Source organism: Phalangium opilio, unplaced genomic scaffold, assembly GCF_054372755.1.
Source record: "Phalangium opilio isolate 3A_F unplaced genomic scaffold, DU_Popi_V2 ptg000024l_1, whole genome shotgun sequence".
NCBI classification, from domain to species: Eukaryota; Metazoa; Arthropoda; class Arachnida; order Opiliones; family Phalangiidae; genus Phalangium; species Phalangium opilio.
Window position 1 is genome coordinate 3175894 of NW_028324155.1, and position 27987 is coordinate 3203880.

Consider the following 27987-nt stretch of genomic DNA (forward strand, 5'->3'; position numbering starts at 1 on the left):
GTCAAGAGGTCCACTTCAACTGTGACCAAGGCTTAAGTTTTCTTCGTGAAATTGGAAATTTATAAAGGTAAGTAAATAACACGTTTCATACGCGATTTTTTAATCTTTTTATTGGTCATCTTCTTTAATAAGAGCTTAATTATATACCACTCAGATACATTAGTTAAAATATTGACTCGATATGTCCCCCCCCCCCCCCCAAATTTCATCTGTCGAAATTCACGCCACGTGTACGAAAAATCAGAATGCATTTTTCATTTTTGACCAAGGCTTAAGTTTTCTTCGTGAAATTGGAAATTTATAAAGGTAAGTAAATAACACGATTTATACGCGATTTTTTAATCTTTTTATTGGTCATCTTCCTTAATAAGAGCTTAATTATATACCACTCAGATACATTAGTTAAAATATTGACGCGATATGTTTCCCCCCCCCCCAAATTTCATCTCTTGAAATTCACGCCACGTGTACGAAAAATCAGAATGCATTTTTCATTTTTGACCAAGGCTTAAGTTTTCTTCGTGAAATTGGAAATTTATGAAGGTAAGTAAATAACACGTTTCATACGCGATTTTTTAATCTTTTTATTGGTCATCTTCTTTAATAAGAGCTTAATTATATACCACTAAGATACATTAGTTAAAATATTGACCCGATATGTTTCCCCCCCCCCCCCCAAATTTCATCTGTCGAAATTCACGCCACTGTGTACGAAAAATCAGAATACATATTCCATTTTTTTTCTTTAATTTTTATTGAGCGGTTTCGCATTTAAAAAATCGTTAGTATACATTAAATTTCAACCTTCTAATAATTATTGCGCCTTAAAAATGTTATTTTATAACCACCATTAACAGTCGTCGGTATAATAGTCAGCCAAAATTTTCTTTAAAGTTTAAAAACGACAGACTTAAATTTTTTTTGTACTAAAAAACCTATAGATATAGCCACGGGTTTTTCAGGAAAAATTCTGAAGAAGTTTTTATATAAAAAATACGGTTTATTATTAAGCCATTTTAAAATTTTTTAATTAATTAATTTATTCGGTATTATCATGGAAGATTATTTAGATTAAAAAAAAATGAGGCACTAGGTGGTACACCCCGAATATATATATTTTTTTCTGATATGTGCGATGCGATTATTTTAATGTCTACTGCTAAATTTATACTAAATGTTTCTAAAAAAAATTATATTCACGTTTACATTAATTAATTAATTAATTAATTAATGCGTAATTAATACACTAACTTGAATACTATTCCAATTTTTTTACTTCTGAAAGACTAGATTTCATTACTTAAAAAAAAAAAATATTTTGGTAGACGCGCGGTTTTTATTTTAAAAATGGTTAAAAAAAATTATAGGCCAAGGCACGGATTTTAGGTTAAATTTAAGAAAATTAAATCACAAGCAAATTCTTTTTTTTTTTTTTTTCAAATATAATCTTATTTTTTTTCTTCCCCCTTTTATAAAATTTAAAACGTGAACAATTAGAAAAAAAAAAGTGAAAATAATCAACACGAAAATTAAATCATTCGGTAATAATAATAAATATAAGTCGTAAGTAACACTTTTTTTATTAAAAAGAAGATCCCCAAATTCAAATTCTTTCTATCTTCGCAGCGGCAGCGCAGATTTTTGTTTTTTTTTAAAGTGTTAGTTATAAAAAAAGTTATAAAAACTAGTTATTAAATTAAAAAACATGCTTGTACGTTGGTTGTTACGTTTGTTAGATTTAAAAGTTAAAAAAAAAAAACATTAAAAAAGTTAAAGTTTTAAGTAAATCGGCGGCATGATTGATAGAGCCAAATATTGTGCTCAGTTGGTTAGTCAAGAGACGGCATCACATTTTATTTAAAGATTAATTAGTGTAGAAAAAAATTAAAAAAATGACCCTAATTAATTAATTAGGGCATCTTTTATAAAAAATGCGCGACTAGAATACGAAAAAAAAAAAAAGTTAAGTTCTGGACGAATATTTATATTCCAAGTTTTTGGTGGCGGGAAAGCAGTATCATGCCATGTGCCCTTAAGAAATTCAAATGACGCGCCATTTTTTTCCTAGGCAATATTGGATTTGGAATGACCACCATTTTGATTTTGTAAACTCAAGAGCAACTAGGGGTGTGCGAGTACTCGTTAAGTTCGAGTACTCGGTTCGAGTATCGAGCCAAGTACTCGACTCGATACTCGATAACAACACATTGAGATACTCGAGACAGATTCGAGTAGCTTTTTAACATTTTAAATACTCGGACAAATACTCGAATCCGAGGCTTATAACTATAGCAGACGATGAGTTCATGATCATTTATTTTGAAAATCACCTGTTCAATGTTTAATTGATCACTAACAATCTTTTTGAACTAGTTAGATGTTAGATAATTGAACATCTTCGTTATTTTCAAGAAATTTACAAAATTGCTGCTCGACAAGTCAATATTTGAGACTCGATAATTACTCGAAAGAACCAAAATTTGACCTATCTAAATACTCCATACTCGAAAGTATTTTTGAGACTCGCCTCGATACTCGATAAGAAATTAGTTTCGATACTCGGACTCGGCTTGAAACCGAAAAAACGGGACTCGCACACCACTGCTAGGTAGGCCTAGTTGGCCAAAGTAGGCTTAAGTTTCAAGTTCGTTATTTTTACCATAAGAAAGCGCTATATTATTATTAAGATAATTACAATTTCTACAAAAAAGAATTAAATGAGTTTCTGGACTAAAAAATTGCATCTGGGTATGTTTGTTTCTTGATCTAAATGGATATTAGTCATATTACTAATATTTATATAAAAGGTAGCGAGTGTAAAGCCAAAAATTTTGTAAGCAGCTAAATTACTCACTGCCATTTTGCGATTCAGGGTTAATAAATATTGATAGAGAGCTAAAGTTATTAATTAATTATTTAACGAAATTTAGATTTAAGTTGCAAAAACAGACATTTGCTCAGTCATAAAATATTTTTCTTTTGGGGGGGGGGGGGAAATTGAGAAATAGGTTAAAAGGTTAAAAACGAAGGAGGAAGGAAGGAAGGAGAATACTTGATCTACCTCTCTCAAACTTCATCCGGTTGCATATCAACTTCATCGTGATTGTTATTTTCTTTTTCAGACGCGGCTAAATCGGCTAATTCTTTCGCTCTCTTTTCATCGCGCTCGCAGTTCTCAGTTTTACCCGTGAATTTAAACTCCAATAACTTCTCCATATCCCTAATACGAATTTCGTGCCGAACAATGGTGCGTTTCAACTTATGAATCTCCAACATTATTTCGTCAAATTTTTCATTCTGCCATGAAAATAAAGAAAGAAAGAAAGAAACAACAACAAAGTTTTGAGTAAACATTTAACAGCAGCAGCCAGTTTTGGGGACAAAGATCTTACAGATATTGACGAAACCTTTGATGAGGAGACTTCCCCAAAGTCTTCAGGATCTGAATCGAGTTGTTGAGCTTGTTGCTGCTGCGTTTTTGCTGGCATTTTGTCAAGAATGTTTGGTTTCTTCTTAGTCACTTTCAAATCCTTCTTTTTGGAGCTTACACTACCCTCTTTCAATGAGATCTGTGAAAAGATTCAATATATCCATTTTTATGGGCTTGGAGAGTAACGAGTTTCAGCTTCGATCCATTGAAGTTAATAGGTAGTTGATTGACGTCCTAAAGATTTTAATTACTTACTAAGATGGGTTCTGAATCTTTCCCATCTATCCATTCCTCAGCTGATAAGGCTGGTACATCACCAGGCGTGTTTGGATATAAATCATCTTGGAACAATTCCGACTATATTTTAAACGAATAAACAATCATTGTTATTGACCTAATTTGAACCCTGGTTAATTAATTAAATAATCAATACTTTTCTAGGCACTGTGAATGATATAACCTCGCAGAAACCTTTCGAATGAAGTTTATAAAACCTGGCAATTTCGTTTTGAAAAACATCACAGCCTCGCTTCGCTATCATTCCAATACCCCTTTGAGGTTCTGTTGATTGGTAAGTGCTGATGTAATGCACAAAAGGCGGTTCATCCGTGATTTCAAAGTACCTTATGTTACTGTCCCCCTTTTTATTTACAATTCCAATTATTATATCATCATTTTTACACAAGTCTCGACATTTTTTTTTGCCATTATAAACGTACTTTGGCACATAGATACATCAAATTACAATCCGGATCGTAAAAGGGGAATAAAACACCATTGCTGGTGTCAAGTACATCTAAAACAATTGGTTCAGTCAAAGCAGTCTAAAACGCAATATTTTTCAAATTAAAAATTGATTGCCTAATTAGTAATTAGCCTTATTCCTGATCAGCGCCATCTACCCATAGCGGTGACTTTGAGAACTACTGTAAGCGGCAAGCCAATCAGATGTCGCTAAAATCTGGTGACGTCATTTTTGGTAAGACCCGAGAGTGCCAGTCAGTGACGTCACCAGATTTTAGCGACATCTGATTGGCTTGCCGCTTACAGTAGTTCTCAAAGTCGCCGCTATGGGTAGGTGGCGCTGATCAGGAATAAGGCTAATTGATGTTCGTTTAGAATTAGAAACTCGCCTCTGCTCTTAAGGCATATTGTCTTTCACTCATTCTTGAAAAACCAGTGGTAAATATTAAACCATTCCTTAAATAAATGGCTCTCTGAGGTTTGGCACCTTCGTGGCCCTCTCCCTCTTGTTCCATTTCCCCAGTACGTGGATCAAATACGCGAATTTTTTTATCTTTGCAAGTTGTAACTAAATGGCTACCATCCCAACTCCAACAACAATAATAAATTATATCAGGGTGTTCCATAACTGATATTGTTTCGGCAGTTCCCACATTCCAAATAATAACTTTGCAATCGGATCCTTTTAAAATTAAAAGAAGCCATATACTTTCACACTCATTTTGGCTTGGCTTAAAGGGGCTAACCGGTACTGTTGGGGTGAAGTCCGCCCTTAGTTCACGGGGAAAACACCCAGCTCTTTGGCCATAAGGAATGGCGCCACCGTCGCGGTGTGCGGGTAAGCAATATGCTAACCAACAGTTTGACCCCCCCCCTTCACCCCAACAGCTCCGGCCAGCCCCTTTAAAAAGTTGTTTTCTATTTTACTGACCGGCACTTAAAAGAATATTATTAGCGGAAGGATGCCAGGCAACTAAACCCGCTCTCCTCTGATGACCGATCAGCTCAACAACTGGTTCGGTTAAAGGCCTGATTAGACCACCATCTGGTATTTGCCAGACTCTAACAATACAATCCTCAGAGGCACTGGCTATAACATTGTCATTGAAAGGACACCATGCCATATCCAAAACTGGACCACGGTGTCCAGCCACTAAGGGATGACTTACATCAATTCTACCAGTCTATGATGAAATTTCTTATTTTAATATATCGTTAATTAAGTTAAAGACTTCATTTATGTGAAGAATAACCTTTTGTAAAGGCAAAACTAGAAAGGCCCCTCCTCCTGCCGCTTCAATAACTATAGCCAAGAATTTAGGGTTTATAGCGCAAAAATTTGAATCCCACGAGTTTTTAGTGATTCTTATATTGTCATAGCATTGCTCTCTTTTAAGGGGTTGGCCAAAAACGTGCCTGAATTTACTATTTCGTACGATACGGAAAGACATCTGTAAAAGTAAACACCACAATCATGGATGGATGGAACATTTGGCAAATGAAATCATTTTTGGCAACTTCAAATTGCATAATTTTAACTTTTATTTATCAATATTAATGAGTGTTTATCAAGCAGGAAAACCTTTGCGTTTATTTGTTTTTAAGCTCTCAGGTCGTGTACACACACTTCCTACATCCTGTTTGTTAAAAAGATATGCCTAAACTTCAATTATATCAAGATTCATGTGATTAATTAATTGCCAAAGTATAGAAAATTGGTATAAAGTATAGTATGAGATTCATAGATTTATAACAAATCTCTCCCACCCATTAAAAAATACTATATTTTTAAGTAAACCGCGAGTTAAACTGACATAAGATTAGGGTGACATTTTTTATACTGTATAATTCCTGAGGGTCTTTATAGGGAAGCCCTACCCGTTCCTGGTCTGGGTGTAAAAAACAATGCCCCATCTCCCCCTGCTATTCTTTAGGTGAATGGCCCATCAAAATAATTAGGCTTAATTATAGAGACCTAAACAAAAAGAAATATACCCATTTAAAAAAAAAAGATAAGACTTCTTACCTCTGATATTTTGTGCGATATAGAAGATCGAAAGTGAAAAAAATAGGCTAGATCATTTCAAAAAATGTAATCATTCGAAAATAGCTTGCTCGCTTTCGACTCTGCACTCGCTCGCGTGAAGTTTTGGAAAATGCGAGGGCGCATGCGTGAAGCTAGAAAGCCTCCAATTTTGGTCACAGCCTTCGTCACGTGACGACGATCCCCCATCCCTTCGTTTAAAATCCTCCATGAGAACATACAATTATACAATCTGTATATTTTTACAGATTTAGAACAAGCGGGTGGTAATTAACCCCGTAGCCTCGGAGAATTTATTTTTTTATTGCAACCCACTAACGTCAAACTTTGTTAAATCATTTTTGAGAATAAGATATCAGCACGCTGTAAACTGGCAACTGTAGCGGCAGAAACAAATAACAATTCCAACTGTCAACAGCTTTCATAATAACATAATAACATGATAATAAATAATACCACATACGATTTTCAATTTATTACGATTAGTGATTACAGTCATTCTGTAGATTGAATTAAAGACGAGGGATAAGAAATGCGCGTTTAATTATCAAGATATCTTGCTATCTTTTACTTATCATCATTGCCTCGAGTGAAATTGCAACTTATCAAGAACTTTATTATCAGTTATTCTTGTCTATGTCATCCATGTTTATATGAAATGAAAATATGTTTAATCAGGATTTAATTTCTGGTTTATATTTATCCCTGTAACTGTATGATATTGGCACCCCATGTTAATATTAATACAATCCAACGCAGTCAAAGCCGGGAAGCTGTCGCTTCCATAAAGTGGAAATTTATACTATAAAAAAACTGCGCATGCGTAGCGTACTGCGCAGGGCAAGTTAACCTTTGACCTTTGCCCAGTTCTGGAATTGATTCTTCGAGTTGCGGAAATTTTAATGAAAAAGTGTTATTTAAGAAGATTTTAATGTCAATAGTTTCTGCATTATTTGTGTTCTACTTTGAAATTAAGTAGACCTTTGGATTTTTTTCTTCTTTCAAGGTAAACTTGAATTTTCTTTCTCTGGATTTTGACAGTAAATGACAGTAAATGAAAATTTGACAATTTTGAGCCAAGGCTTAATACTGAGTGAAGAGTTGAATTAATAGAACACAGTCTGAACATGCCCGTACTTGTCTGTTGTCATGATGTATCTATTGTTCTCTCTCGCATTTCCTTATAGCTTTGAAAAGAATCAGATTTATAAAATAAATAATACATACAGCGATGAGTGTTTAAAACACTGTTGATGTTCTGGAAACTTTCTCTCAGTGATTGAGCAAAAAAAAATGTTTTATCAACAAAACACTAATCGTAATAAGGATGAGTTTTTGGAGCAAGCCAAAGTTGCCAGGCAAGAACGGGCGCAAGAAAAGAAAAAGGATGCCGCTGCGGTCTGTATTCAAGCCCTGGTTAGGGGTTTTTTAACCAGGCAACATTTGAAACGTGTCATTAAAGAAGAGGTTTGCAAACATCTTGATGGCTTTGAAGATACTACTGATAATCCTAAATTTATACCTGGTAGGATTGAAACCTTTAAATTACTTAAAAAACTAATTAGTTAATGTAAAATTGACATTAATTATTCAGCAATTGAAATGTTTAAACTAATAAGAAAGTTTAAGCTGATTTTCAAGGAAGAAAGTGATAAAGAAGTAAAGATCTAAACATGGATTAACTAACGCTAGGGATAGTTCGTTCCCCCAAAAAGATAACGCATGCATGTTCTAAACGCCCCCTAGCAGCAGCTACTATCCCTAACAGGAAGTTATAAGAAAATTGGACGTGGTCTATGACTGATGTCAAAATAGAAATCCTGCCTAAATTGGGCAAAACGATTTATTTTGCCGAGAGATGGCGCTATGTCTACATCCGTTTTGGTCCAATAAATTGGGGGAATGAAGAGGGGAATCAAGGAATAATTCGGAAAATAGAATTACATGGGAAACCCAGTTAGTGAACAATCCCTAGCGTTAGTTAATCCATGATCTAAATAACATTCTTCATTTACTATTAAGATCGTTTAAGTTAACTTAATTCTCTTTATTGTATAATTTCAGAACTTTGAAAAACTGTGCCGTTATTTAATAGCCTCTATGAACTGTGAAAACCAAAAGTTTTGCTATGTGACTGTAGCATTAAATAAGTCTTACGCTGTGGGTTGGATCCAACAATTAAAAGCCATCTTATGGCAATGTTGTGTATATTTAAAACACGCTGAACTTCCCCAAGACGCATCGTCTTTAAACTTATATCTTCATATGCTAGTTACTTTTACCAGTCCGAGTACTTGGAGGATTTTAAAAACTAAACAAGGTTAGAACTTGTAATTACAAACTTAATCAGTGGTGTGCGAGTCCCGTTTTTTCGGTTTCAAGCCGAGTCCGAGTATCGAAACTAATTTCTTATCGAGTATCGAGCCGAGTCTCAAAAATACTTTCGAGTATCGAGTATTTAGATAGGTAAAATTTTGTTTGTTCTTTCGAGTAATTATCGAGTCTCAAATATTGACTTGTCGAGTAGCAATTTTGTAAATTTCTTGAAAATAACGAAGATTTTCAATTATCTAATATCTAACTAGTTCAAAAAGATTGTTAGTGATCAATTAAACATTTAACAGGTGATTTTCAAAATAAATGATCATGAACTCATCGTCTGCTATAGTTGTAAGCCTCGGACTCGAGTATGAGTATTTAAAATGTTAAAAAGCTACTCGAATCTGTCTCGAGTATCTCAATGTGTTGTTATCGAGTATCGAGTCGAGTACTCGCACACCCCTGAACTTAATACTTTTTGTTTTAATAAAAAGTTTTAAACAAAATTTTAATGATGTTTTCCAGGAGATTCATTGAAAAATGTCTTGAATCAGTTGTGCAATAATGTTTTGGCTCATCTGGTGTCTCAAGGTCTTTATGCTAACCTACATGTTGTGTTATTGAAAGGAGTAATGAGGTCGAAACCAACATTGAAACACGCGACTCTACTAGCCTTAGTGAACTTAGCTTTAGGGCCTTTGGTCAGGAAAATAAATGTGGAAAATGTTATGAATCTTTTTCTGCTACATATCTTTTCGGTGCCTGCTCTTTTACATCACATTTCTATAATAGCACCAGAGGTATGTTTGTTAATATAATAATATTCCAGAGATGTGGATGGATAAAGTTGGCTCTAATCCTTTTTTTTAGTGCCTGGATATTCTTATAAAGCACAACTTGATGAAGAATGTAATATCGGATCTAAAGAATGAACAAAATACGAGGATTATATTCAATGCTCTTGAGTGTAACTATGGGCTCTGTCTTTTAGCAAACCTATTGCATTTAAGTCATTTTGACTGCGATAGTCTGATAGAAAATCAGTCAGATTTTGTTGTAAGTTTTAGCAAAAAGTGTGTTTTCTTTGTTGCTAAATTTTATAGTTGTTAAATTAATTTCAATTTCTTAACTAGACTGTAGTGACTAGACTTTTAGAAAGTTGTCAGAAACACGTTGTTAACAAGCAGTCCAATCTAACTCACTGGCATCCAGTTTTGGGTTGGTTTGCTCAATCAATTGACCATGGACTTCATCAATGTTTACCATTGGTCAAAAATCAATTGGAATACATGTGGAATAGTTCTACAATAAAAATTTTATTCTGCAAGCTCAATCAAGGCTTGGGCAGCAATTCCCCTACAACTCCAGACTCCCCTTCCTGTTCAGATTCCAAAGCTACAAGTCCGACCAATATTCTCTCCCCCAGTAAAAGCCTATTTAGGAAAACATTTGATCAAACGTGGACCAATTACAAGATATCCAGTGGAAAAACCAAGAAATTCAATCCCCAAGATGTCCAAAAAGTTGCTGAATCTTGTCAAATGTATGAGACAGCTATGAGTACTTTGACTCAGTTGAAATTGGATATTTTAACAGGTAACCAAACCTATTTTTAGTTTTGCGCTCTTTAGAAAAGGAAAACTATTGTTCCTGGGCGCTTTTCCTCCCTTTCCCCTCTTTTTATATTTTTGGCCGCGCAAAACTGTAATGTGGCTGGGGCCATCTTGTTTTTTTTTTAAATTTAAATTAGCTTTTATCTAATTACAGTTAGTTTATTCTTACAGGCCTTTGTTACCAATCCGTTGTTATCACCAATCTTTGGAGATTTATCAAAGTTTGGACTGCTGGGAGTAACATGAATGATTTTATTGATAGTCTAACCTCTTCCAACAATCCTTTAAATCACGAGTTTTATATTTTGATCATGTTTTGCGATTGCGCCACCCACTTAATAACGTAATTAAATCAACAACTAATCTTCATTAATTAAGATTTTGTTATAAAGCAAGCCTATTTTTTTGCAGTATTTTGGACGATATGGAAATGTATGAGCAACAAAAACCTTTCACTCTAGAAGATCTTGTTGCCATGTCTTCATTTCTAAACCACTTAGTTTTCAAATTAATTTGGAATGGTTTAACTGATAATAAGAATATTCATAGTCTCTTTGTTTCGGCTCATACTTTGTTGATGTTACTTTATAAAAGAGATTGTCGTAGACCTTATACCACTCCTGATCATTGGCTTATAAAGTATATAAAAGTCATCCATCCATTTCTTTGATTAAAATAAATAAATAATTAAATTAACGCGCGCGTTTTAATTATTTTCAGAGAAATTAAAGCTAGTTCGTTCATTCACGATTTAGAAAAGAACAAGAAAGTGGCTCAGAAATTAATGGAGAAAATTCCACATTTGATTCCTCATAAAGAAAGGGTTGTTTTATTTCGAAAATATGTAAATAATGAAAAGGCAGCTTTAGGGTTGACGGAATCGGCTTGTTCTTCACCTCAATCCACTCTAATTACTGTTCATAGATCAAGAATTGTTGAGGTAATACGCGTTGATAATTTTGACATTGGTACTAGTGTTTCATTCTTGAATAAATAACAGGATGGATATCAGCAACTGGCCATGCTTCCATCCCAAGCCTTAAAGGGTGTTATTAGGGTTAAATTCATTAATGAACAAGGTTTGGATGAAGCTGGAATTGACCAAGATGGAGTTTTTAAAGAATTTCTAGAAGTTTCCATTACCAAAGTCTTTGATCCCTCTTTAAATCTATTTAGAGTGAGTTGATGTCTTTCTTTTCTCAAATAGGTTTATTGAATAATAAACGTGTTTTATCTCAGGTAACCAGTGAAGAAAGACTCTATCCTTCTCCAACATCTTATATTCACGAAAACCATTTATCTTTGTTTGAATTTGTTGGGAAGTTATTGGGAAAGGCAATTTATGAAGGAATTGTGATAGATGTTCCTTTTGCCTCGTTTTTTCTCAGTCAAGTCTTGGGCCATCAGCAAACTGCACTGTATAGCTCAATTGATGAATTACCATCCTTAGATCGGGATCTCTATAAGAGTCTTACATATATAAAAGTATTTGAAATTAACTTTAACATATGAAATTAGAGTTAGAATTAATTAAAAAAAACATTTCTGTAGCACTATGACGGAGATGTGCAAGATCTAGATTTGACATTCTCTTTAGATGAAGATTGTATGGGGCAGCTTGTTACGTATGAACTGATACCTGGTGGGAAAGCTATCGCAGTTACCAACGAAAATAGGTAATTAAATTAAACAACCTTCATTATAACTTTAAAAAGTATAAAATAACTTTCAAATCTTTTTCCAGGATAAGCTACATTCATTTGATGGCCCATTTCCGAATGCATATGCAAATAAAAGAGCAGACTGCTGGGTTTTTAAGAGGTTTTAGGTCCATAATTAATCCTGATTGGCTAACAATGTTTTCTACACCGGAATTGCAAAGATTAATATCGGGGGATAATACTCCAGTGGATATACAAGATTTAAGACGTCATACGAAATATTTTGGAGGATTTCACGGGAACCATAGAGTTGTTAAATGGCTTTGGGATCTCTTAGAAAAAGATTTTACTCCCGATGAACATAGACTTTTTCTTAAAGTAAGATAGATTTTGAGTTAATTAATTAAGTTTATCCCGACTTAAATCTTGGTTTTTCTAGTTTGTAACGAGTTGTTCTAAACCTCCTTTGCTTGGATTTGCTCATTTGGAGCCTCCTTTTTCCATAAGATGTGTGGAAGTCAGTGATGATCAGGTATAATGTTAATTTTTGTTACTTTCTGTTGCAGATTTTTAGTTTATCCCGCAATTAATATAATTTTTAGGATACTGGTGACACTGTTGGAAGTGTCCTTCGAGGATTTTTAACAATTCATAAGAAAGATCCGGTAAATAGGCTACCCACATCCTCAACTTGTTTTAATTTATTGAAACTTCCAAACTATCAAAAAAGAAGTACTCTAAGAGACAAGCTTCGCTACGCTATCACCAGTAATACCGGGTTTGAGTTATCCTAGTTTAATTATCCTCCATTAATTTTAAATGAACATTTTATTTTTGAACTCTTAAATGTATAAAGTTAGTGAGAATCTTCTAATCTTGTTACAAAAATCTTTTAGAAGAATAAATTATTAATAGATTATATTCATTATTTGAATTCAAATAATTTGCGTTGTTTAAATTATTCATCGTCTCTTTGCTGACCCCTACCGGTGGTTTTTGTTCGTTGCCGTGCTGAAGAGGTAAATACAATACTTTTGCACGCCCGAAATTGCGCAAAAGTAAAAATAAACAACTTTTATTACAAGTGAACCGAACTGAACTGAATATCTCATATAGTTATGTTCAAGTTTACTTGTGAATGATAGGAGAACTGAAGCGGATGAATGTAGTATGTTAAATGTCATGTAAAAGAAAGTAGTATTAATAAAGTTAAGCTGAACCTGTTTCAAGCATGGAGTCCCGGACTGCCACCCGGTAATCGACGTGTCGTCACTGTCGTGGAACGTGAGAAAAGCCGGCTTATCGAAGTTATCGGGATTGCGGCGAATTAAATTGATGTTAATGTAATTTTAATATTAATTTTGAATCCTCGAAATCTGAAAGAAATAATTGAAAGTTATTCAATTATATTATTCAATGGGTAAGTGTTTTCTATTTGATAAATTATAAGTCAACCAAAGGTACGCTGTCAAAATTTGGAATTTCTAAGCCTTGGTCAATCCAAGCTTCTTTTTTTTTACACTTAACAACAGCAATTTCGGACTAAAATACATACTATAAGAATTATTTAAAATATAAATAAAAAATTGGTTATTATATAATGGGCTAATTATTAAATCGACTATGATCCTATTAGCTGTTTCAAGCGGCACCTCTTCATTGTTGTCAGTATGTCTGTTCATCTTACTCTTTGCCATTATGCAAGTGTACAAAGCTCATATTGCTTCCACACAACTCGCGACTATTGTGGGTGGATATTTGGGCTCTATTCTCTTTATACTCGCCCTAACCGTATCCTTATAATTATCCGTTTTCCAGTAATAGAGTAATGGCAGCTTCCCAGCTTTGACTGTATTAAGGTCTATGGGCAAATAACATGGGCTGCCACTAGTCTATTGTAGTTTTGAATATTTACCTTAACAGTAGTTTTTAAGGCCATTGGTAACTTGGAAACTAGTTTGATTGGCAAAAATGCTCAAACTAAATTGTTTCCCGAAGTTGTTTTAAGTTTAGTAATAGCCATGACTGCATCAGGACTTGTTCACAGAGTCTGCATTACAACCTGGTTAGTTATCTTTTTACTTGATAAAAGTTTTGTCACGTATCACTTAAACTAAGGACATGGCTCTTTGCAGTTTCATATTTTCCCTTGTGGCTTTATACTACATGAACAAATTGTCAATGAAAACTTACAATCAACCAGTTGTCAATGTACCTGTGGGTGGAGGACATGCAAAGTCAAAGAGGAAATAATGCCTGGATAAATTCTAAAAAAAAAAAAATATATACCCTAGCCTTATTTCTGTACTTTAAAAAAACGTGGATTTTTATACTATAAATCTTTTTTTGAAAATTCTTGAATATTTTATTTTATTGAACTTATTGAAATACTTCTCATAAACCCCACACACATTAGGCACATCGATATTTTTGTGTGAAAATTAGACACTTAGATATTTTTGAACCAATTTCAAGCAATTTTTTGCCTTTCTTCCTTGGAATATCAATTTACTGAGTTTGAGGAGAAGGTAAGGTGGTTTTTAGTTAAAGGGGCTCACCCTCACCCGCGCTGTTGGGGGGGAGACCGCCCTTAGTTCAGGGGGAAAACACCCAGCTCTTTGGCCATAAGGAATGGCGCCAGTCGCCACCGTCACGGTGGGCGGGTAAGCAATATGCTAATCAACAGTTTGACCCCCCCCCTTCACCCCAACAGCTCGGCCAGCCCCTTTTTGAGATGAAAAAAAAACAGCTGAAAAATACCATGAAAATGTGGGAAAGTGTTCTTTTAGAGAATGATGTCTCAATAGATATTATAGTTGAATGTCTGCCCTTTTCACCTCAGTCTATCTATAGATTCCAGAGGCCCCCCCCCCAGAGTTCCAAAGGTGATACTAGATTAGGGTAGCCTCTCTAAAGCTGTGTTGTTGTTCAGTTGGATCTTTGAATGAAATCTTTTTGTATTGCGTTTGCCCCTTTTTTGTGAGTCACTTGTAAGAGTCAAAGAACCTTCAGGCAAATTCTATCATTGAACTGGGGGGAATTTAAAGGGGCTGTCCGACCCCTCTCGGTTTTTACCCACCCTCTTTGCTAAGCTCTATGGGGAAGATCGTTTTTTGTTTGCCCCGTGGCGGGAACAGCCCCTTTAAACGCCAGAGTGGCCAGATGTTACTTTCAGACAGTGTGGGAAATAAGGCACTTTCACAGGCCAATAGCCAGTTTAAAAATTACCTGGGCCAGTTTAAAAATTAAACGCTTTGGGGTCTACTGGCCCTGGTGGCCACTTAATTAATTCAAAGTTTTTCCCCCTCAAGATTTTGGTTCATTAAATAAATACTATGGGATTAGTCCCTAAAATTGTCTCGTCTTTGCTTCTATGCTGTTTGCTTGTTTGGCCTGAATTGTGTATTTGGGAGTGGGATTATGGGTGGGTTTCGTATGTCTGTCTACGCTCTACACACAGTGTAGAATCTGTAGATGAAGTGATTTTTGCAGTTAGCTAAAGGAAAGATAATCTCTCGGTTGCCTTGTTTGGGTCTGGTCTGTAGGGAAAGGCAGCCTGCTGATTTTGACTGTATTAGCGTCTATGGGAAGATAACAATGGAGTGCCAACTCCCTCCCTACGGGTCGAATTTTTTAATTTAGCATTACTCAATAAAGACTAATAGTTCTTAATTTAGGACTCCAATATTTTGAAATACCCATACCTCTAAAAACTAACCTACTAAGCCTATGCCATAGCGCATAATGTCGAGAATAGATAATTTGGCCATAAAATACGAAAGCCTGATTTTTGAGGCTAAAAATGGTAGGTGGCACTGTGGCCAGTTTTTTAATTAAAATACCTAGGCTCTACTGGCCACAGGTCCAGTTTTGAAAAAATCCTTATTTCCCACACTGCTTTCAGATATATCCTAGACCAGGAATACATACAGCTAGTTGGAATCATTGTGCCCCCATATCGCAAATTCTAAACCTGTTGTAGTTTCTATAAGAGTGATTTTAACTCAATTATTCAAGAAATTCAATATTTTTCCACACTACCCTAGCTTTGATTGATGACAGTTTAGGTGCTTTATACGTTTCGATATTAGGTCCGTCTAGACCATCCATCTTGTTTTGTAACTTAATCCATCTTTCCCTTCAATGTACATATGGATAAAATGAAAATTTGCGCACCACATGTTTTCAATTCTCGTTTTGGATCATTTTTCTTATCTTTGCCTGAAGTCCTATAAAGTGTTTCTTTCGCATAGGATTCGTAAAATTGGCCCTGATAAGGTGTAGTATATCTAGAATTTACGCCAGATTCACGCGCATTTGGCGTCAGATAATCGAGAAGTCTCGACACCCAGTATCACTTAAGTAGTCTTTATAGTTTAAACTACAAAAGCCAAGGTCATGTCTTCCAATAATCGCGCGTTGGTTCTTCATCCCAACTTAGATCTTAAAGTGGTGAATATTCAATGCCAATTGCATTTTTTCCCGATTTTTATTTAAATCCATCCTTAATTTGTCGGAATTTTTAGGAAAATGTCCCTGATCCTGAGCCGAGACCCCAAGGTTTGTCCTTTATTAGATTACGCGTATTGGGTATGTCTTTAATAATTTGAGGGGGTATTAACGTTAGACGTCGTTATCGCCATTAATTCCACCGGAATATGCGGTACCGACCTCCATATGTGGCATCACGGAGGTGCCGGGTTGGTCAAGGTCACGAAGAAGATGATTCTGGGGCATGAGTCAAGTGGGACTATTGTTAAAGTTGGGAGTGAGGTTACGCACTTGAAAGTTGGTAAGGGAAAAGATTAGGGCCGAAATATCTTTGAATGTCGGTACATAAAATCATTACTAGGTGACAGGGTCACTGTGGAACCAGCCATACCGTGTTTGAATTGTTACTTTTGTATTCTTGGTAAATACAACCATTGTCCTAATCTGGACGGGCGCGGGTACCCTAATGATGGAATGTGTTCCACTTTATACGCGCACCCCGCTCAATTTTGTTTCAAGTAAACACCTTAAGAAATCGTTGGTCATTATCCTGGTAATACTCATGTCCGGGTTATGGGGGGTTCGTTTGAAGGTTACCGGACAACGTTAGTTTCGAAGAAGGCGCTTTAGTAGAACCGTTAGCTGTTGCCGTGCATGTAGTTCGACGCGCTGGGATTACGGCTGGTCAGAGGGTTCTTATCATTGGCGCAGGTAAGCCTCCAAAACTCCGTCAGAGAGGGTTTGATTATACGCGGAAACGTCTTTGAATCGCGTACAGGTCCCATTGGACTCTTATCTTTACTTTGCGTCAAAGCTTATGGCGGTTCCGAAGTAGCTATTTCAGGTTCGTCGTTGTAGAAAACAACCGCTTGTTTTGAATGTAAGCCTAATGATTGAAAAATAGATATCACGGAAAGTCGATTGGAATTGGCCAAGAAAATAGGGGCCAATCATATTATACTGACCTCTAAGTCAACCGTATTAAAGGAAGAGGCATTGAAGGTATTTGGCGAACAACCCGATGTAGTTATCGATTGTTTCGGGAGTGGGCAAACTGCCAAAGAGGCTGTTGAGGTAATATCAAAGCCGCGCGAGTTATAGTCTTTCAGCGATAAACAACATGTATATGTTGTAACTGTATATGCTCAGTCTGCTCGTTCAGGAGGAGTGGTAGCGATAGTGGGTTTGGGTGGTACTACAGCTGCGATGTCACTGCCTGATATTGTTATGCGCGAAGTGGATGTACGGGGTTGTTCGAGATACGTCAACTGGTAAGACCGTGGCCTTTTTGTTAGAACCATTTTAAAATATTTTAAATTACTACAATTTTCCGTTAAGCTACCCTACCGCACTGAGCCTATTAGGATCCAGATCGGTGGATGTACGTCCTCTCATTACCCACAGATTCGCTTTGGATGACGCGCTTAAAGCATTCCAAACCGCCCTCGATGGAAAATCTGGCGCTGTAAAGGTTCTCATTAAAACTGAAGGATAATCTAGTCCTAGCGCAATGAGTAGTATATGCTTATATAGTTATAGATAGAATAGAAATCGGGTTTTTCCGTCTAATAAATATTTCACGGTGCGGATTTTATAGCCACTCTGTATTTTTATCAAAAGCCTGTAAACACGTAAATAATCCTAAGTCCATTGACAAAATGACAGATACTCTATTATTATGAAATTCTGTATAAGCAATTTTATGCCAACTATTTTTTTACATAGTCACCTGCTCAATAAATTTACCTATTATATATGACAACAGAAAAGGGACTTTGATATGGAATTGTTGTTATGTTGTTGGGAAATAACCGTCACTCTATTAGGGTACACGTAGACATATTTTATTGCAGAATTTTAATGGTTCGTTCAATAATTTACATAAAACTTTTTTAAGACCTTAAAATACTTTATTATATACCCTGAATATAAAAATAATAAGGTAATTGTCCAAAATTAAAAAAAAAATATTGCCACATTTAAAATGAATGAAGATTAAAATTTTTCACTCAGCGAAATAACTAACTGTCGCCATAAATCCGAATCCAATTGTGACCGCGAGAAACTGATAGATGCCCAAAAGGCGAGAGTTATTTTCTCTTTGTAACACTTCGAAGAATGTAACGTACAAAAGAGTACCAGTAGCTAAAGCATTTAGGTACCCAATAGCTATGTCCCAAGTACCAACGAGTGATAGTTCGGATAACATGCCGATAACTATTCCGATGGGAGACATGAGCGAAAAGACGACCATGTAGATAATCAGAACGAGGATTCTTGACCCCTCGGCGCAGACTTCCAACCCGACCACAAAGGCGATGACGAATTTGTGGATGGACACGGCTAGTAACATGGTCCAAACGTCGCGGTTGGATTTTTGCAGACCAATAGCTAGTCCCTCAAATATAGAATGAAATGATAAGGCCACGACGATTAGCAGCCCACCTAGCGACACTTTGACGACTTCGCCACTCGGTCCTAATCCGTGACTATGTCCGTGATTGGGTTGCCTATCACTCAGGGACGTTTCGGTCACTCCTTCCTTTTTGTTTAACCCGATTGTATCCGGTTCGAAATGACCCTGACGTTGATCGTGCTGAAAAACGGTGGCGACTGGTGGGGTCAGATGGTTGTCCGTACTTCCGTAATGAGCTTCCCCGTTAGTCGGCCGTTTGAAACTTCCTGATGATTTCAATCCTGAATCTGCGGAGACTTCCGTGTCGCGGTTGTAGCAAGTTAAAACAACGGGGGAATGCGCGTGTCCGTGACTTTCAGGGCCTTCTCTTGGTCCGTGTGTATGTCCAATGGCAGCGTGAAGTACTTCTTCCACGAAATAAACAGCTAAGAAACCAGCGCAGATTAGGAACTCGGGTAATGGGAACTGGTGGGTATGTCCATGAGATTTCTCGTGATTATCCTCTTCTTCGTTACGCGTTTCGTTGCTTGGGGTAGATTCGTAGTAGGATTCGAAATTCTCTCGCACTTCCGGTAACAAGTGCACGAAGCACGTTGCGAACAAAACTCCACCTCCGAAACACATTAAGAACGAGATGGTCTTACTTCCGGACATAGATTCTTCATCTTTCTTACCGCAGTTATTCTTTGCTTTTTTCTTCAAGATCAAAATAGGTAAGGTACCAGCGAGGAATGTCCCTAAAAGGAGCACCACTATCGCCACAGTTCGAGACACCAATCCGTAAGGTTCCATACTTTCAACTTGATCTAATTACGCCTTTTTCCGGGGAGTAGTAGTACGGCTTTATGTTAGTTTAGCTATTTCGTAGAACTTCAGGAAGTACTTTTCTTGTTTCGGAATGTATATATAATTAATTTATCAGTGATAAGGCTAGGGGCTTATCTAAATCTCAAAGCTGAAAAGCAGAGCAAAGTTGGAGGACCCCGCTCTCCAGTCTCTTATAGCCGCCTGTGAATTTTTTTCCGCACAGAAACAGTAATGTTTTAATCGAAATCGAATCTTTTGGGAATGAGTGAGTGAGTGAGAGAGAGAGGGAACGGAGACGGTGGTTGGGAGGTGTAAATGTTTTTCTTTGTTTGGCGAATAAAAACCTAGTTAAAGCGAGGCTAATACAATTTTCTAACGCCCTGTCGACATCTATAAAACTTTATTCAAATAAAAATAATTTACCACCTACATAAACCGTGTACTTAATATATAGTTTCAGGCAAGCAGATACGCAGTGAGAATTTGGGTTTTCCCGAGCACGTGCTTACGAAAATTTTAGTAATCCTAAATTTTTCCGTTTTATCATATTCTTAATAAAAAGAAAAAGAAAAAAACATGTTTTTTATCGGACTCTCAAATCGAGTCTATTCCTGAAGTGGCGCGGCAATAAAAAAACCTCATTATCATGACAGAGCTAGAGAATTAATTTCTTAAGATGCACTTGAAAAATATATGCCCTTGAGAATATACCCCCCCCCCCCCCACGATTACGCGTTAAAACTGATCATCTCTGTTGAGATCTTGTTTCCAATTAAATTTGGTTTTCCAACTTCCAAGTTTTGATGGGAGGCCCTTTGATCTTGTGTCTTGCTGATATTGATGGGTTTCGTTTTATCTTAACGTAAACTTGCCAGTGTAACAGTGTTTTTCGACTACTCGGCGTAATCATAAACGTTTCAAGGACAACAGGATAAACAGCTGCAGTTTTTTAACCAGAGTTTCTGCTTTTGGCGTAGAACATCGTCGAACATGGCATCGGAAGACAATCTCTCCGCTGTATTGGTAACCAAGGGAGATTTGAGATTGGTAAGTATTACCATATTACCACTTTATATTAGACAAGAAATTTGCCGGATTTTGAAGTAGCAATTATTTGTTAGGAAAATCGTCCAATCCCGAAACCAGGCAAAAATGGTTAGTATTTTCCTTATCTGGCCTTGTATTTGTTTTTATGTATCGTTATATGTGTAGATGTGCTATTGCGAATGGAATGCGTCGGTATATGTGGTTCCGACGTCCATTACTGGGTTAAGGGTGGAATTGGTGACTTCATCGTTAGAAAGCCTATGGTATTAGGCCACGAATCCAGTGGAACCGTCGTTCAACTTGGAGAGGACGTGAAGAATCTTAAAATAGGTATAAACGCCTACTTAATTGCTCTTCACACATCCTTAGGACCAAAACTCTATTTAATTTTGCAGGCGACCGAGTAGCCATTGAACCGGGCGTACCTTGCCGACTTTGCGAATTTTGCAAGAGTGGTCGCTATAACCTATGCCAAGATATCTTTTTCTGCGCAACTCCACCAGATGATGGCAATTTATCGCGATACTACGTTCACGCCGCGGATTTTTGCTACAAGTTACCAGACCATGTTTCCTTCGAGGAAGGTGCTCTATTGGAGCCTTTGTCGGTCGGCGTCCATAGTTGCAAGCGAGCTGGCGTGACAATTGGAAGCAAAGTTCTCATTTGTGGAGCTGGTTGGTTCTTTAAACTTTTATATGTTGAGCAGTTATCTATAATTCGCTTTTTTATCAGGACCAATTGGATTGGTTAACTTGCTGACAGCTAAAGCCATGGGAGCGACTTCTGTTGTCATAACAGATGTCGTGGAAAGTAGACTTGAAGTTGCTAAAAAACTTGGCGCGGACCACGGAATTTCGGTGCGAGGAAAGACCAATGATGACCTAATTTCTGAAATTGAAAGCGCTCTTGGTGGTCGTCCCAATATTACGATCGAGTGTAGTGGTGCCGAGCCAAGCATAACTCTGGCGATTTTGGTAAGGTTTTTAATCAAGCAGATTACTTTGAATGGTTCATTATGACGTTTTACAGGCAACCAAATCCGGGGGAACTGTAGTCATTGTCGGTATGGGTACTGCTATGGTGAATATTCCTATTACTAATGCCTTAGTCAGGGAAGTGGACATAAGAGGAATTTTCCGATACGCCAATTGGTAAGATATTTATTCCGCATTAGGCCCACCTCTTTGTACCATGATATATGTTTCTCAGGTAGGGTTTTTTATTGTTTAGCTATCCCATCGCTCTTGAGATGATTGCTAGCAAGAAAATTGATGTTCGACCTCTAGTCACCCATCGTTTTCAGTTGGAGGAAACTCTGAAAGCTTTTGAAACCGCTAAGACTGGGGCTGGTGGAGCCATTAAAGTCATCATTAACTGCAAATAGTTGACATATGACCCATCCCTTTTAATAATTCATTTATATAAGTAACCGTTCAATAAAATAAAATTTAGTTCTGCAATGCGTGTGTTTTTACTTATTATGACTAGGCCTACATTTTTGCAATTAATTTTACTACAATGCTGATCAGACTAACTTTATAATTATGAAAGAAAGGGACAGGTTTAGCTTAAAAGAATACTTTTACAAGAGTTTATTGTACAACACAAAATATAAGGGCTAACGATGAGTTTTTCTTTGCATCGTATAAGAACGTGGCACTAACACTTTTGTATGACGCGCCTATATTGAAGGTTTTAAACCATATCGAAAAATTCCTTATTTCCAGCCTCTCTCAACCAACCACGTGACAACCGTCTGCTCCCACTGTAATCGCTTTTGAGTAAAGGCGGGAGTCGTGATTGCTTAGAAACTGACAACTTTACAAGTTTAAATGAATAATCAACGAAGTATATTATCATTTTTCAATACTATTAAGAAACAAGATTTAGTTCACAGTGATGTTGCCACCATTACTGATGAAGAACCTCCGCGAAGAAAGCACTCTAGGTTAAGTAGAAAAAGACCAAGGCCTAACGGTGAAGCAGACCATATTCTGGCGGGAAAATTAAAATCGGTGGACACACGTGATCCTTGTGCTGCTGCGGAAAGCGACTCGGACGTTGTTTTCATAGAGGAAATAGCCACAAAAAACACAAATGAAGAAACTGTGAAGAAATCTAGTTTAAATGACAGTCCTGTGTTTCATAACAACATTAATAGTGGTGAACCAAATGAAGTTACAGAACCAAAAAATGATGAAGAACCGGTGTCCCATAGTTTCTATTACTACAACAACTTCTTACACGTTATGAATTCGGTTTTATCGGATGACAGCAATTCACATCTGTTTAATGAAGCTGACAGAGAAGTAATTAGAAATTTTCAAAGCTTGAGTGGTAAGCATGTTAAAAATCCTCCCCCTCCCCCTAAGTGTACTGTTAAGCTTCATATTTATTTTTATGATATGTAGAAAAAGCCCAAAAACTTTACATTAGATTGTTCCAACGAAAACTTAAATGGATTAGAGAAAGTAAAATCAATTATCCAGAAATATGCCATAAACAAAGTCCTTCAGACATACTTGATGAACTTGTTTCAGCTAGTTTAGTACACTCTGGTTAGTTTAGTTTATAGTAGAATTTCAATGGAAATGATAAGTTCTAAAGGAATCTTGTTGTAGTTAAAGATCTTTTGGATGTTTCTGAAGCTACTGATTTGCTTTTTGAACCAGAACTTAAGCAGATAGCTAAGAAACTTAATTTTGCACCTACTGTCAAAGGGAAAGGGAAAATAATAGCCGCTATTCAACAACACTGTCAGCAACATAAATCTACCTCTTCTTTATTTAATCATAAACTGTCTTTGCAAGATAAATTACTTAAGACGTTCGTAAATAATATTTTTATAATCCCCACTTACATTTCATATGCCTAACTTAAAATTGCGCGCTTTTAGGTTAAAAGAAACCATACAGAAATGCTACAAAATTAAATCTGAACCCCGTAGAGTTTTTATTAGACTTTTGATGCTGTTTTCATTGCCAACCTTAGCTGAAGATGAAAATGATGCCAGCGGAGGCCAGCAACAGCAATTGTAATTCAAATCATAACCTTAATTGTTAGTCTTATAATATTGTTAATATATCAAACCATCTTTCATTGTTAGCCTTACACTTTTATGGACCAATCAGGGCAAATTAAAATTTCCCGATTACAAAATAGTCAAAACTAATCCAGTTTTCAAAAATCGCGAGAGTTTCATTGCCTTTGAAACTGCCAAGCAAATTGAAAATGAAATACTTGGTTTCATAGAAGCCAAAGACTTTGAAAATGCCCTTAACAGCTTTTTAGCAGCAAAAACGTTATTTCAAAGTCTTACATCTACCTGTGATGAAGAGAATGTACCAGATTTTCTTCAAAAATTCACAGCTAGTCACGTTTATGTAAGGTGTTTAAGTCTAGGAGTAGAAATTCTTCAAAGATTGAAAGATTATAAAAGTGCAGTTGAACTTCTTGAAACACTTCTAGATCAAAAGGTCTTTTGCATTTGCATTTGCAAATATTATTTTAAGGAAATGCAGTAGTTTTTAGAGTTAAATATATTATTATGCACAGTTTTGTCCAACATACAGAGGAAAATGGTGGAATCGTTTAGCTCTAAACTATGACCAACATCTTAAAAATCCGGAAAAGGCTTTGGAAGTTGTTCGTCAAGGAATTTCTGATGAAAATGTCAAGATCGGACACTATCTCGACCTTCACAATCGAGGAGAAAAACTAATCAAATCTTTAAGAAAGAAGGAAGAGAAACGCAAAAAAATTAAAAGACATTTTGAACTTGAAGAACTACCCAAATTTAACATTACGGAAGCTCCGAAGGTCGTGATACGAGGGAAACTATTTCCCCAGAATATTCCTGGACACAAAACCTTTTTCATTGCTAAAAATGTGGAGGAATGTTCAAATGATGAGGAAACCGCGCTGATGTCGGTTGAAGAACTTGCCATTCATCATTACAAACAAAATGGATACGCAGAAGGTCTACACGGAGAAGGATCCACTTTCATATCCTTATTTGGTCTCTTATTTTGGGACATTCTTTACGAGATTAACGTACCCGATGTATTCCAAAGCCCCTATCAAGCGTCACCTTTGGATTTAAACTGTCTTTCGTTTTATCAAAATCGAAAGGAATCTATTGATGAAAAGTTAAATTTCATTGAAATTGCTGAAAGTCAACTTTTAGCTGATATTATCAAGGATGTTTGGGAGAAAAATATATCAACTACTTCTTTAGTTTCTTGGGATAGATTTAGCGGTGTTAATCAATTATTGGTAAGTTAAGTTATTGTCTAATTAATTAATAATTATTGTTTGAATTGTGTTTTAAAACAGGGTCTTCTGAAATGCATTTCATCACCAATTTTAAGGAAGATCTGTCAAAGATTTGCGGAGGATTTTCGTCATTATCGCAGTGGATTTCCTGACTTGGTGGTATGGAATACAGAAACGCAAAAGTTTAAGGTGGTTGAAGTAAAAGGACCAGGTGATAGATTATCACCTAAACAAATCATCTGGATGCATTTTCTATTGGATATTGGAGTTGAAACTGAAGTTTGCTACGTTGAGGGTGAGTATAGATAGTTTTATTTTGCTCTTTCCGCGGTTGGGGTTAGATAGGATTAGAAACCATAGGATTGTTTATTTATTTCGCAAACAAACAACGATATTGACGTCGTTTTGTTACTTTTTTAGCTGGTGCAAAGAAACTGAAAAGAAATTAAAATTATGCAACAACAATTAAAAAACTTTTTATAAAGAGATATTTTATTTTTATATAATAATTGGAATGGCAATAAAATGGAATATTAAAATTATTTAATTTAATTTCCCACTGACAAGTTTTGTTTGGCGCAAAACTGGAGTGGCATCATGTAGCACTTAAGCCTTAATATTATTGCTAAGTATTTTTATTTAAAATTTTCTCTCTTTATGAAACTGAGAAATGAAGTATTTCTTTTTTTATATAAAAGATTCCTGCAATTTTGATATTTTTTGGGGGGGGGGGGGGACGGAAGAATCATTTAAGGCGCATTTAAATTTTCAATAGTAAATCTTTGGTAATTAATTAACTTGTTATACTTTTTCCGAAATATTTGAGATCAAGCAACGTTTTAAGTTTGTTGTAAGTAAAACTGTTTGTAAATTAATTATTGGGTATCACAGGGTTATTTTTTTGTTGCTTTTAATTACAAATTGGACCTAATTAATTTTGCTCTCTCAATACTTTTTAAGGGGGAAAGTCTTCTTTAATTATTTAGGGCTTATTGCGTCAGTAATATATTTGGAAGGAATATTACTCAATATAGTATAGTCTTTGGAATACTGAAATATATTTTCAATATTTAAAAATCCTTTTCAAAAATATGAGGAGTGGTCATGAGGACAAAAATTATAGTACCATGAATCATAATAATATCATAAAGTCTTTCAAAACAAATGCAAATTTAACGTTTTTATATAAAAAAAAAGCCCTAGATTAATGAAAGTGTGCTCTAAAAAATTATGCAATATAACTTAGTTACCAACCGGTTTAGGTTTAGGGAAACTGTATAAACAACTTAAAAACCCGCGTCAATTAGTCTATAAGGCACCGGATTCCATGGATTTATGAATATCACTAACAATCTTCCCCATTAACTCTTTGTGTTGACTATCATGACGGAACACGTCTTCCAAAAAAGAAGGGTTGCCAAAGAAACCAAAGATGAAATCTATTCTACCAATTGATTTTTCTGTTAAATGACGTTTTACCAGCCATTTTAACAAAACCGAACATTCGTTTATTGATTGATTTAAAAAATTTCGGTCAAAGGAAAATTCCACTTCGTAGAAACTTGTGACAGTCATGGCAGTTGAATGGAATTTTCTTTTGAAGTTCTCAGCAATATTCAGTTCTTCCTGGTTGAATTGGTCATTCCGATACAGTATCCCAATTTTAATTACTATCTATAAAGTATAAAATAAAAATCTAATATAGCAATGAAAATTTTTACATAAAGATAGTTTTCTCTAAACGGACTACAGAAAATTTCAACCCCCCCCCCCCGCTTCCTCTCTCAGCTTAAACTTCAGTGTAGTGTTGTTAGGCCCGCTCTGTGAATCAAGTTCTGGTTCAAAACTGAATCTCTTGACTAACCAACACCTGGGGAATGGCCAAGCTATAGTTCAAGCATGGATAAAGAATGCGCGTGCGGAAATTAGTTTTCACGCTATAGGATCGGCAACTCCCTATCTCGGGCGACAGAATATTCTGTATACACTCTGTTACAACATCGGTTGTCAGCTATTTCTCTATGTAACGTAGCTTTGTACGTGCTGTCAAGAGACAAAAAACTTCAGGATCTTCAGGATTTAAAATCAGTTTAAAATATCCTTAAGTTTTTTGTTTCTTGTCAGCACGCGCAAGGCTAGATTACATAGAGACCTAGCTTTATGCGTGCTGACAACCGACGTTGTAACAGAGTGTATACAGAATATTCTGTCGCCCGAGATAGGGAGTTGCCGATCCTGTAGAGTGAAAACAAATTTCCTCACGCGCATTCTTCATCCATGGTTCAAGAAAGACGCGAGAATTGGCTACACTTGGTTTTGCAGTCCATCTTCCTATATAGTCTGTACTAAGCCTTTGACAGCGCCTCACCAGGCGTCGCTTTACCTCGAATCTATGACCTACGTCACTTCATGTTAAGCTCTCAGTAACCAGTGGGACAAACTTATGGAACATATCTCATAAACTTATGATACTTGTCAAACTTCGATCCCTTTTCATGGGTATTTTATAGGGTAAAATTTCCCCCTTTCTCCTTATATTGAAATACTAACTTTTATTATGTTTTTGACTATTTTCTCAGCTTGCTTTTTATTGTTAGACTGGTTTTTAACCAATTTATATAGATTATCTAACAAACTTCCCGAAGTATCATCTATAAACACTTTAGCAATGTTTTTATTGGCCATACGACTCAGTAACTTCTTTTGGGCCCTCATGCCAATATCCTTGGCCTTGAAATTATTATCAGCCACTGAAATTTAATTGAAATTATCAATTTAATTTTACTTTTCAAAAGCCAAGGCTTATTTTTTAAAAACACCTACTCGTTGGGATTGATTAAGCGTTGGATTAAGTTGTAAAATAAAAATTAACTACATTAAAACGAGAATACTATTATTTTAAATGCAATATTTTAAAAGATAAGTTAATGGCGACGTGTGGTGAACTCCTCCACCTCTAATGTTTAAAGTTCGATTACATTAAGTCGTCGAAAAACAAACAAATATAATCTAATTTTTATCTCCGCTTTTGTGCGGCTTCCATGAATATATATAAAAAATTAAATTGTTCTGTTCTAAGGATCAAGGGCGTTTTCAGATTCGCAATATCGCTTTCCCTTTTTCCAAATTTCCATCCCCCT

General features: G+C 35.9%; 8 protein-coding genes across 9 annotated transcripts; 5 read left to right on the forward strand and 3 right to left on the reverse strand.

The window, feature by feature from the left end:
- Positions 1-730: 730 nt before the first annotated feature.
- coro (protein coronin) lies at positions 731-6354 on the reverse strand. The gene is made up of 9 exons (XM_089867881.1): positions 6201-6354; positions 5428-5625; positions 5106-5358; positions 4564-4856; positions 4150-4254; positions 3864-4070; positions 3686-3787; positions 3393-3569; positions 731-3297 (listed from the first exon to the last, which is right to left on the reverse strand). The coding sequence occupies exons 2-9, from the start codon at positions 5623-5625 to the stop codon at positions 3067-3069; spliced, it is 1566 nt and encodes a 521-aa protein (XP_089724007.1). The 5' UTR covers positions 6201-6354; the 3' UTR covers positions 731-3066.
- Positions 6355-7060: 706 nt separating this feature from the next.
- LOC149692161 (ubiquitin-protein ligase E3B) lies at positions 7061-12754 on the forward strand. The gene is made up of 16 exons (XM_089867878.1): positions 7061-7224; positions 7406-7743; positions 7813-7877; positions 8283-8538; positions 9063-9337; positions 9408-9593; positions 9671-10133; positions 10322-10493; positions 10562-10789; positions 10871-11090; positions 11151-11327; positions 11390-11635; positions 11702-11826; positions 11895-12189; positions 12251-12343; positions 12414-12754. Exons 2-16 carry the CDS (start codon positions 7512-7514, stop codon positions 12603-12605), a joined length of 3225 nt encoding a protein of 1074 aa, XP_089724004.1. The 5' UTR covers positions 7061-7224; positions 7406-7511; the 3' UTR covers positions 12606-12754.
- A 335-nt stretch (positions 12755-13089) lies between these two features.
- LOC149692163 (protein KRTCAP2 homolog) lies at positions 13090-14172 on the forward strand. Its single transcript, XM_089867895.1, has 4 exons — positions 13090-13231; positions 13448-13602; positions 13746-13876; positions 13947-14172. The coding sequence occupies exons 1-4, from the start codon at positions 13228-13230 to the stop codon at positions 14062-14064; spliced, it is 408 nt and encodes a 135-aa protein (XP_089724021.1). The 5' UTR covers positions 13090-13227; the 3' UTR covers positions 14065-14172.
- LOC149692162 (sorbitol dehydrogenase-like) lies at positions 13090-22032 on the forward strand. 2 transcript variants are annotated; one of them, XM_089867891.1, is made up of 8 exons: positions 13090-13231; positions 20401-20572; positions 20647-20680; positions 20738-20902; positions 20968-21246; positions 21305-21546; positions 21602-21723; positions 21803-22032. In XM_089867891.1, the coding sequence occupies exons 2-8, from the start codon at positions 20516-20518 to the stop codon at positions 21954-21956; spliced, it is 1053 nt and encodes a 350-aa protein (XP_089724017.1). In that variant the 5' UTR covers positions 13090-13231; positions 20401-20515; the 3' UTR covers positions 21957-22032. The 2 variants fall into 2 exon arrangements, with proteins under 2 accessions (XP_089724017.1, XP_089724018.1); XM_089867892.1 differs by having other exon boundaries at positions 13091-13231; positions 20409-20572.
- On the forward strand, positions 16124-18071 carry LOC149692164 (sorbitol dehydrogenase-like). Its single transcript, XM_089867893.1, has 9 exons — positions 16124-16263; positions 16338-16371; positions 16439-16603; positions 16664-16820; positions 16895-17013; positions 17081-17146; positions 17207-17376; positions 17452-17573; positions 17641-18071. The coding sequence occupies exons 1-9, from the start codon at positions 16210-16212 to the stop codon at positions 17795-17797; spliced, it is 1044 nt and encodes a 347-aa protein (XP_089724019.1). The 5' UTR covers positions 16124-16209; the 3' UTR covers positions 17798-18071.
- LOC149692165 (zinc transporter ZIP1-like) lies at positions 16128-20060 on the reverse strand. The gene has a single exon (XM_089867889.1). It carries the CDS (start codon positions 19508-19510, stop codon positions 18308-18310), a length of 1203 nt encoding a protein of 400 aa, XP_089724015.1. The 5' UTR covers positions 19511-20060; the 3' UTR covers positions 16128-18307.
- Positions 22033-22322: 290 nt separating the features above from the next.
- Positions 22323-25386, forward strand: LOC149692166 (fanconi-associated nuclease 1-like). The gene is made up of 8 exons (XM_089867841.1): positions 22323-22909; positions 22984-23130; positions 23194-23398; positions 23469-23606; positions 23679-24048; positions 24128-24847; positions 24908-25142; positions 25268-25386. The coding sequence occupies exons 1-8, from the start codon at positions 22405-22407 to the stop codon at positions 25294-25296; spliced, it is 2349 nt and encodes a 782-aa protein (XP_089723967.1). The 5' UTR covers positions 22323-22404; the 3' UTR covers positions 25297-25386.
- Positions 25387-25576: 190 nt separating this feature from the next.
- On the reverse strand, positions 25577-27937 carry sigmar (Tumor necrosis factor alpha-induced protein 8-like protein sigmar). The gene is made up of 3 exons (XM_089867846.1): positions 27671-27937; positions 27398-27597; positions 25577-26521 (listed from the first exon to the last, which is right to left on the reverse strand). Coding segments are annotated over exons 1-3 (567 nt in total). The 5' UTR covers positions 27672-27937; the 3' UTR covers positions 25577-26155.
- Positions 27938-27987: the final 50 nt, after the last annotated feature.

Bases quoted from the DNA above. Each gene is read 5' to 3' on its own strand.
- coro (XM_089867881.1), bottom strand. From the start codon at position 5,625: ATGTCTTTCCGTATCGTACGAAATAGTAAATTCAGGCACGTTTTTGGC. The intron at 4,071-4,149 runs GTACGTTTATAA...GTAAATAAAAAG, and splicing joins TGATGTATCTATGTGCCAAA to GGGGACAGTAACATAAGGTA. The intron at 3,570-3,685 runs GTAAGTAATTAA...ATCTTTTCACAG, and splicing joins AAGATTCAGAACCCATCTTA to ATCTCATTGAAAGAGGGTAG.
- LOC149692161 (XM_089867878.1), top strand. From the start codon at position 7,512: ATGTTTTATCAACAAAACACTAATCGTAATAAGGATGAGTTTTTGGAG. The intron at 9,338-9,407 runs GTATGTTTGTTA...CCTTTTTTTTAG, and splicing joins TTTCTATAATAGCACCAGAG to TGCCTGGATATTCTTATAAA. The intron at 12,344-12,413 runs GTATAATGTTAA...TATAATTTTTAG, and splicing joins TGGAAGTCAGTGATGATCAG to GATACTGGTGACACTGTTGG.
- LOC149692163 (XM_089867895.1), top strand. The intron at 13,603-13,745 runs GTATCCTTATAA...GTAGTTTTTAAG, and splicing joins TCTTTATACTCGCCCTAACC to GCCATTGGTAACTTGGAAAC. The intron at 13,877-13,946 runs GTTAGTTATCTT...GGCTCTTTGCAG, and splicing joins AGAGTCTGCATTACAACCTG to TTTCATATTTTCCCTTGTGG.
- LOC149692164 (XM_089867893.1), top strand. From the start codon at position 16,210: ATGTCTTCCAATAATCGCGCGTTGGTTCTTCATCCCAACTTAGATCTT. The intron at 16,372-16,438 runs GTTTGTCCTTTA...TATTAACGTTAG, and splicing joins TCCTGAGCCGAGACCCCAAG to ACGTCGTTATCGCCATTAAT. The intron at 17,147-17,206 runs GTTCGTCGTTGT...ATTGAAAAATAG, and splicing joins TTCCGAAGTAGCTATTTCAG to ATATCACGGAAAGTCGATTG.
- LOC149692165 (XM_089867889.1), bottom strand. From the start codon at position 19,510: ATGGAACCTTACGGATTGGTGTCTCGAACTGTGGCGATAGTGGTGCTC.
- LOC149692162 (XM_089867891.1), top strand. From the start codon at position 20,516: ATGGCATCGGAAGACAATCTCTCCGCTGTATTGGTAACCAAGGGAGAT. The intron at 20,573-20,646 runs GTAAGTATTACC...ATTATTTGTTAG, and splicing joins CCAAGGGAGATTTGAGATTG to GAAAATCGTCCAATCCCGAA. The intron at 20,903-20,967 runs GTATAAACGCCT...TTAATTTTGCAG, and splicing joins CGTGAAGAATCTTAAAATAG to GCGACCGAGTAGCCATTGAA.
- LOC149692166 (XM_089867841.1), top strand. From the start codon at position 22,405: ATGAATAATCAACGAAGTATATTATCATTTTTCAATACTATTAAGAAA. The intron at 23,131-23,193 runs GTTAGTTTAGTT...ATCTTGTTGTAG, and splicing joins AGCTAGTTTAGTACACTCTG to TTAAAGATCTTTTGGATGTT. The intron at 24,848-24,907 runs GTAAGTTAAGTT...GTTTTAAAACAG, and splicing joins GCGGTGTTAATCAATTATTG to GGTCTTCTGAAATGCATTTC.
- sigmar (XM_089867846.1), bottom strand. The intron at 26,522-27,397 runs GTTAGTATTTCA...TATACTTTATAG, and splicing joins TAGTCAAAAACATAATAAAA to ATAGTAATTAAAATTGGGAT.